The sequence below is a fragment of the Aegilops tauschii genome, chromosome 2, assembly GCF_002575655.3.
Source record: "Aegilops tauschii subsp. strangulata cultivar AL8/78 chromosome 2, Aet v6.0, whole genome shotgun sequence".
Lineage (NCBI taxonomy): Eukaryota > Viridiplantae > Streptophyta > Magnoliopsida > Poales > Poaceae > Aegilops > Aegilops tauschii.
In genome coordinates, this window is record NC_053036.3 from 128081964 (window position 1) to 128090420 (window position 8457).

The 8457-nt window shown below is 47.9% G+C and overlaps 1 protein-coding gene across 2 annotated transcripts; it reads right to left on the bottom strand.

Moving 5' to 3' along the window:
* Positions 1–3076: 3076 nt before the first annotated feature.
* On the bottom strand, positions 3077–8212 carry LOC109746055 (PHD finger protein ALFIN-LIKE 9). Of its 2 annotated transcripts, none has more exons than XM_020305168.3 (5): positions 7978–8212; positions 7791–7823; positions 4658–4886; positions 3837–3963; positions 3077–3666 (listed from the first exon to the last, which is right to left on the bottom strand). In XM_020305168.3, the coding sequence occupies exons 1-5, from the start codon at positions 8066–8068 to the stop codon at positions 3328–3330; spliced, it is 819 nt and encodes a 272-aa protein (XP_020160757.1). In that variant the 5' UTR covers positions 8069–8212; the 3' UTR covers positions 3077–3327. The 2 variants fall into 2 exon arrangements, with proteins under 2 accessions (XP_020160757.1, XP_040257778.1); XM_040401844.2 differs by having other exon boundaries at positions 3077–3669.
* Positions 8213–8457: the final 245 nt, after the last annotated feature.

An 8457-nucleotide genomic window follows, 5' to 3' on the forward strand; every position in this document is an offset into this window, starting at 1 on the left:
GGGATACCGACGATCGAATCTCGGGCAAGTACTATACCGGTAGACAAAGGGAATTGTATACGGGATTGATTGAATCCTTGACATCGTGGTTCATCCGATGAGATCATCGTGGAACATGTGGGAGCCAACATGGGTATCCAGATCCCGTTGTTGGTTATTGGCCGGAGATATGTCTCGGTCATGACTGCATGGTTCCCGAGCCCGTAGGGTCTACACACTTAACGTTCGATGACGCTAGGGTTATAGGGAAAGTATGTACGCGGTTACCGAATGTTGTTCGGAGTCCCGGATGAGATCCCGGACATCACGAGGAGTTCCGGAATGGTCCGGAGGTAAAGATTGATATATAGGAAGTGAGGATTTGGCCACTGGAAGTGTTCCGGGCATCACCGGTAATGTACCGGGACCACCGGAAGGGTCCGAGGGTCCACCGGGAGGGGCCACCAGCCCCAGAGGCTTGCGTGGGCCAATAGTGGGAAGGGACCAGCCCCTAGGTGGGCTGGGGCGCCCCCCACCAAGGCCCAAGGCGCCTCAAGAAAAGATGGGGGCAAACCCTAGGGCAGATGGGCCCTAAGGCCCACCCCAGGTGCGCCTCCCCCTCTCCCCCCTTTGGCCACCACCCTAGATGGGATCTGGGGCTGCCGCACCCCTTGGGGTGGGAACCCTAGAGGGGGCGCAGCCCCCTCCCCTCCCCCTATATATAGTTGAGGTCTAGGGGCTGCCCAATACACGAGTTATTCTCTCCCAGGCGCAGCCATACCTCTCTCCCTCCTCGTCTCTCGTAGTGCTTGGCGAAGCCCTGCTGGAGTTCCGCGCTCCTCCACCACCACCACGCCGTCGTGCTGCTGTTGGACGGAGTCTTCCCCAACTTCTCCTTCTCCCCTTGCTGGATCAAGGCGTGGGAGACGTCACCGGGCTGCACGTGTGTTGAACGCGGAGGCGCCGTGGTTCGGCGCTTAGATCGGAATCAACCGCGATCTGAATCGCTACGAGTACGACTCCTTCATCCGCGTTCTTGCAACGCTTCCGCTTAGCGATCTACAATGGTATGTAGATGCACTCCCCTTCCCCTCGGTGCTAGATTACTCCATAGATTGATCTTGGTGATGCGTAGAAAATTTTAAATTTCTGCTACGATCCCCAACAGCTTGTTGCTGATTTTAAGACCTCTTCGGTAAACTAAGCTGTGTCCTTTTGAGTACCTCTAATTGCAATTTTATTTGCTTGACTTTTTTAAACAAGTTATTTGCTTGACTTCAACATTGTTAAGGAATAATGCTTCATTAACAACTGACTTAGTTTAGCAATAGTTATGCGGCACTTGGCTCACAGGGCGACTTGTACGATCTGTGGTAAGTGTGATGAGGACTCGTTCCATGCACTTGTCACATGTGATAATGCGGCCACTCTTTGGGGTACTATGGAAGAGGTTTGGTCCATACCTAAAAAGGAGCAAGTTGTGCACACGGGGGATGAATGGTTGTTGAATCTATTGGACCAAAATACTAGTGAGGTACGGGATATGATCATCATGCTACTATGGAGGATCTGGTACTTGTGGAATGAATTATCGCATGGTAAAGAAATCCCTCCAGCTGAAACGTCTAAGACATTTCTGTGTAGCTATCTTAGTTATGTTCGCAATGCAGCCAATCTCACCACAGAGCAAATTATCAAAGGGAAATCGCCTCTGGAGGGTGCATTGCAGCCAGTACCGATCAAGGCAGTGCCGCCGGATACACCATGGCAGCCACCACCACCTGGCTGGCTTGCCTTGTCAGTGGATGGTTCTTATTCAGTGGAAGAGGGCTCGGCGGGAGCAGGCACGATCCTACGGGATAACTTGGGCTCTATCATTTTTTCATCATGTCAACTATTATTCTACTGTAACAATGCTCTCGAGGCGGAAATTCAAGCTATTAAGATTGGAATGTCTATGGCTATCGAATGGCCTAACCTTCCGGTCTTAGTACAATCGGACTCGATGGTGGCCCTTTCTTCTATGACTGATGCCTCACTTGATAAATCACCCAATGGTCAATTGGTCAGGGAGATCAAGAACTACATGCTGCAGAGGGAGTTTAAACAGTGAAGATCCTGAGATCACAGAACATAGTCTCGCATTGTCTTGCTAATTATGCCCGAACAGCTCGTAGCACCGCTTATTGGTTGCAACTGCCACCCCCCTTCATTCATAATCTTGTATTAGCGGACTGTAAGTCTGTTACTTTGGAATAAACTTCTTTTAAACCAAAAAAAAGAGATGCTTCCCCTTTTCCGCAAAAAAAATAAAGAGAGAGAGAGAGATGTTGCCCCTGACCTATCTCAATAAAAACCTTGCAATGCTGGTTGCTCTTGAGCCATTGAGGAAATCATGCTGCCCTTTATGCGCTCAGGCACTGCGCTCGCCTTTGGCAGTTAGCATGCCGAGAATGACACGGTCGTCCATGCGTCGGCTCCTAGGGACGAGTCCTTTGACGACCTCGCTGCCTCCCAAGGCATGACCAACCACGGTGGTCATCAGAGCTTGTGGCGGTTGTAGCGCCCTTGGGACGGTGCACCTTGCCTGCATCAGGGCAAAGCCAATGCATAGCCTCAAGGTGATGCCTCGTATGCCATGTAGGATCGGATGTCAGAAAAAGTAGGTTCAGATAGGGAAGCGGGATCCTGTGCAAGAGGCGTGTTCTTGAAGCGAAAAAGTGTGGTCCGGTGCATAAAGTTGGAAAAGTTGAAGTGAAGAGTAGGGATACATGTGTAGCGAGAGTCTACTTTATAGTCTTTGATAACCACCACTAGTAGTAGCCTGACTATAAAGTGACGGCAGCCTGACTCAGTTGCCGCATTGGCGAGAAGTTTGTCAGCAACCCAACGCGTGAGAAAATAGTTGGCGTGCAATGTGACGCCCTGTTTCGGCTCTACACAGGTCGCCGTCCGTGGCACGGACGCACAAGGTCATGCTACAGGTAGCTGACGTCGTTCTACGTTTGTGATCTCCTGCTACAAGTAGAACGGCAAGACAACCAAGCCAAATAATGGGCATTCTTACAGAAACTGTAAATAAAACGGGCAGCCCAGCTAAACAATCATCGTTGAACTATGAATTTAATAATAGTATAATACAACAGATATCAAATCCACATTCGTCCCAGCTAAAATAAGAAGAATCCTCTACTCGAAGCCAGATTAATAAAGTTACATTTTACAAGCCCTCTTAAGGGCACGCGCCTTGACGCCTGGAAACTTTTGTTACAGCGACTGCAATAAGAGCTCAGTCCTACTACGCGGCGAGGCCGGTCGGTCGCCCCTCGCCGGATGACGGCGGCGGCCTTAGGAGGACGGGCGCGCCCGCTTGTTGCTGCCGCTGCCGCCGCCGTTGGCGCCCATGCACGACGGGCACTTGTACTGCTTGATGTGCTCCGCCTTGGCCGGCGTGATCTTGACACACTTGCCGTGGAACCACTTCTCGCACATGTCGCAGCCGATCCAGAACTCGTCCTGCCCGTAGTTGTCCCCACACGCGCCGCACAGCGTATCGCCGTGCTCTTCTCCGCCACCACCACCACCAGCGGCGCCTCCACCATCCTCGCCCGCATCAGGGGCTTCGTCCTCGTGATCTTCCTCCTTCAGCTGGGGCTTGGGCTGCTTCGCCCGAGGCTCCGAGGTTTTCTGCTTTCACAATGGAGGGTGCAAGTGAGACGACCATAGGGCAAACTAGTATTCAGACGCAATAAACGTCAGTAAACGACCTTGGCATCTACCAAAAAGTGTCAAACTTACTTGCACGGGCAGAAGACAAAATCATGGTATGAGTAAATCAAAGGAAAAGTGAGCCATACCATTTTATTGTTGGACTTGGATTTGCTATTGCTGTGGTTATTGTTGGTCGGAGCCTTGGTTTTACTCTTCCCACTAACAACATCAAAAATCGTGGGAAGCTCATTAATCATACCAAACAGGCGCTTCCTGCATTAAGATAACAGCAAAGCATCAGTAACAACACATCAGGTCAACAGTGAAAGAAACAGCAAGAATCTCAGAGTAGGTGGTTCTCATTAAGATACAACATGCTTTAACCGCAGAATGTTGTGGATCATCTTCTGTATACCAAGCAACTCTAATAAGAAGCTCATTATGAATGCTACCAAAAGTTAACGAATTCTCACTCTCATTTGACAATTATGGGTCTTTCAAAACATGGGCTAAAGTTGCAAAATGACATTAAGCAATGCACATTTACAGAAGTACCCATGATACCAGGTTAAAATGTTTCCAAGCGTTTCACAAAATGACATGAAGCAATGCACATTTACACAAGTACCCATGATACCAGGTTAAAATGCTTCCAAGCGTTTATGGAAATTGCTACTGCAGGTTTGTGCAGTTTGACGAATGCATTTTGGTTACAACTCATTAGACGCGAGCCAAACAATTCCCAGCAGCCCATTCTGGGCTTTATTGTTAAGACCATGATTAAGCTGCAATTACCTAGTAAATTTCGTTTCCTAATGCTAGGCATCAAATGTGGTTATGAAAATAATATAGGAAAGAAGGAACTGGACAGATGGAAAAGAAAGAAAGCACGGCACGATACTGGCAGGATACTAGGTAAACAGAACAGCATAGATTCATGGAAGATGAGTGGAAAGTGGAAACTCACCTGTCACTTTTATCAAATCCGAATCGAGCACCAAAGTAGAATGCAACAGATAGTAACCATGCGTCGCTGTGTACTGCAACCATGGATAGCCAATCTTTTTCCTGCATTCCATCTCGTGCAAAGTTGATGCCCAATGCTGGCTCTGGGAGCTCAGGTGGCACTTCTTCAGCAGGTAAGTTTACTTCCCAATGCTCATTGGGAAACCCATAAAGGCACAAATTTTCTTTTTCTGCAGACGAGAACACTGAGTTATGTATGGATGGACACAGAAGAATCTCAAAAGGCTCTCGCAGCATTTAGGCTGCGCTGTAACTAGATTACCCCACATAATAATAGATATGTAACTGAAGAAATAAAAAAGAAGATGCTCCGAGCTTGAGTTTGCACAGAAGTTGAAATCATCAAACATATTTGAAATGAAGGAAAGACACATGTAAACTTACAAAATATTCAATTAAATCACGTATTCATGACAACCGTATTCCTAACAGAAGAAGCAGTATATATCATACAGGTAATCAAGATGAAGGAGGTGACGTTTTGGCACTAGGGGTCCAGATGAACCCATTATCTGAGCCATCAAACTTATTGTATGGATCTGTGCCAAAAGCAGGGCAGACATATAGGCATGCAGACATCTTGCATGGACCGGAAGTGTACGTCAGGCCAGCATACAAATTGCAGGGCTGAATCTCACCATCTATTTTGGCGAGCTAGACTACAGATCCAACATGACCGATGGTACATGAAACAACTAACTGTCTGTACCATAGTACACAAAATTTAGTCGAGTCAGTTTTTTTTTTGAAGGGAAGGAAAGAGTCAGTCGTGGTACTCCCAGTTTATCATTAAAACATTGTACCTGCATGTAGCTAAGTCCATCATCGTGGGGTGTTGCTTGTTTTGCATGGCCATCTGAAATGTGCTGTGCTCAAGTTGGATTAGTATGTGCATTTTGTTTATACTGTTTAGATAAGCTACAACACATACTCCATTGGGTTGTTGTGAGTCTCAGGCAGCTAGTTTGGGATGGCTGTTACGACTAAATAAAAGGAAGAAGAAGACGCACAAAGTTACCACATCACAAAATTTGTAGTGTCCCATGTTGTTTCAAGTGGTCGCATGAGTATCCCTCCGTGGCTGCGTCTACCATTCGTGTTCCTCGTGTGAGTTGATGCTGGCCTGAAACCAACACTTCTAATGAGCAGCTCACGCTAGCGTGGCGGCAACCATGGCACCACATATCAGCTCAATCCTGATCTACCGCAGCAGTTTCTCCTCTGGCCACCGTCGACACCACCTGGCCTCCTGGGTACCTCGCTAGGAGCAAGACGAGCAGGTCATGGATCTGGTGGAAGTTTTTGCTCGGCTGAGCAGATGGGCAGGTGTAGTTAATGGCTTCTCTCGAGCCGGTGGCACATAACTTGCGACGATGGTTCATGAAACTTATTATGTGTTTGTGGTGCCAAGAAAAAAACAGCAACCTCCTCATTTTATTGCGCAGACATGGCGAGGTCAATAATCTGCAATACGGATGAGAACATAACCGCCAGCAGGAATGTTGGCACCGCCCATCGATCGTGACAATGACATCGAGAGTATCTAGACCTGAGAGCCAAACTGAATATCTGGATGAAGAGCTATAAAAAATAGCCAAGACTCCAATCATTACCAAGCCCAAAAATACACGAGAAGAGTATCAAAGATCAAGTCATTTACAACATAAAAAAGACACCATTTGATCAAGATAATACTTAACCGTGTTATGAGCTTAGGAAGGGAAGTTAGCACACTGGAAAAGGCAAATCGCATACAATTGATGTAATCAGTCCATTGCAGGAGAATAGACATATTGCATTCCTCTGTTAATGGGATAAAGTTCCCTCTGAGATTTTCCCTTGTATTTGGCACACTATGCATGCCGAATGACACCTCACAATAATTGCACTAACCACCATTCAAATTCATTTTTATCCAACCCTATAGCATTCTGTTGATGAATCTACATAAGCCCATTCAACTCAATTCACCGTGTGACACTCCTAGGCAGCTAGAGAAATACGGATGCTCTCTTGGTTTCCTCCATATTCATAGTGTGTTCCTCAGAGCATTCCAATGGTTACATGCTGCAATGGCACTATACTGTGCAGAGGGCAGTAGAGGCATTGAAGAACAAATAAGGGGGAAAGGCTGACGACAGGGCTATGTTAGGGTTGCAAATTTACAGAACATTAAAAAATGCAATGCTAGGCAGTCCTCCACCACCAATACACTGAAGGAACCAACATCGCTGTTCTTTGCCCTATGCAACAGTAGAACTGTACACACACTGGTAGACAGCAAGCAGCAAAGAACGGCAAGTCCTACTCCTATCATTGTAGTCTGCCAGTCCTTGAAAGTCAAGAACTACATCAATCATTATTAGGGCAGAAGAATCACACCCCACCAACCAAGCAGGAGACAGTAATGCTGAACCAACAAACCAAACTCGCATACGCACTAGCCAACTAGCAGCCCACCACAGCTCCCCAACGACCAGTGCCACCTTTTCTACTTCTACTACTACCAAGATAACTACTAGCTCCCAAAGGTGGAAGCTTTCAGCAGGAAGGGACACTGATGAATTCATTGACCACTCAGCCTCTAGGGCAGCAGGGCCAAGCATGTGGAATGATCTGAGCCGTCCGTTTCCGGGCATCCGATTGCTGAGGCCTACGTCAGAGTCTCCCCTCCACAGGAGGCTCGTTATTAAATCCAACAATTAAGGCCCTCTGCTCGATATTCAGAGGGCTTCACGCACCGTGCATATTCTACTGCGAGTTCTTTGGTCCATGGATTCAAAATAAGCACTAAAATTGCGGGGAGGATTTGAAATAAAGTAGAGACTAGTCTGTTAATTCTTCAGTATTCAGAGTAACACTCAGTCAAGCATGTTTGGATGAAAAAAAGGCACATCGATTATTTTCCAAGAAACTGCACTGAACACCCAGCCCTAATTAGTAGTACTAGTAATTACGATAAAATGGTAATTATCTGCGAGATTATGGAAGGATAATACAGCAAAATCTGCACCGAAAGAGCAGCGAAGAACAGCAGGGCAGACAGACAGAGACAGACGCGAGAATTCACTCACCCGGGTCGCATTGCCGGAAGAACTCCTCCACATCTGCAGCAAGAAGAAAGGCAGCAACAGTCAGGAGACAATCCCACGACCCACACAAGGCGAAAAATCCCGTGCAACGGCAGCAAAATTCGCAAAGCCGGAATCTTCGGCCCCCGAGAAGAAAACCAATCTGGCGAGCGAATCTGCGGCGACCTACCGGTGGTGAGCGCGCGGGCGAGGCCGTTGCGGCGGCCCTTGTAGTCCCGGAAGACCTCCTCCACCGTCCTGGGGTTGTACTGCGCGTCCATTGTTAACCGCAGAGGATTCGAGCGCGGGGAGGCGGAGGGGGGAGGGGGGAGCGGAGGGGATGGGCACTGTGCTCGTGTTTTATTTTGACATCTTCGGGGTAGTATCTTTTTTTTAGGGAGGTTTTAAAAAGAGGGAAGAGGGGCGGACGCCAAGGGTGGGACTGCGACTTAAGTGGATTGGAGAGCACGGCGGACGTGTCCGTGCGGGTGGGTCCCGCCGCCCGTGGGACGTCCATCCATGGAACGGAATGGATACGTGTATCTTTTTCTTGTGGGCGAGTTGCGTCAGCGCGGGTGCGTCTTTTTCTCGCCCTTTTTACGGTGTCCTTTTCTTGCTCTTGTTTCCGTTTTTCTGGACTTTTTGTTCCTTTGTCTGCATGACGTTGGTC

Excerpts from the sequence above, each read along its gene's own strand:
- LOC109746055 (XM_040401844.2), bottom strand. The coding sequence starts at position 8,068 with ATGGACGCGCAGTACAACCCCAGGACGGTGGAGGAGGTCTTCCGGGAC. Across the intron at positions 3,964-4,657 it reads GGATTTGATAAAAGTGACAG|GAAGCGCCTGTTTGGTATGA; the intron begins GTGAGTTTCCAC and ends ATCTTAATGCAG. Across the intron at positions 3,670-3,836 it reads CCAAGTCCAACAATAAAATG|CAGAAAACCTCGGAGCCTCG; the intron begins GTATGGCTCACT and ends CCATTGTGAAAG.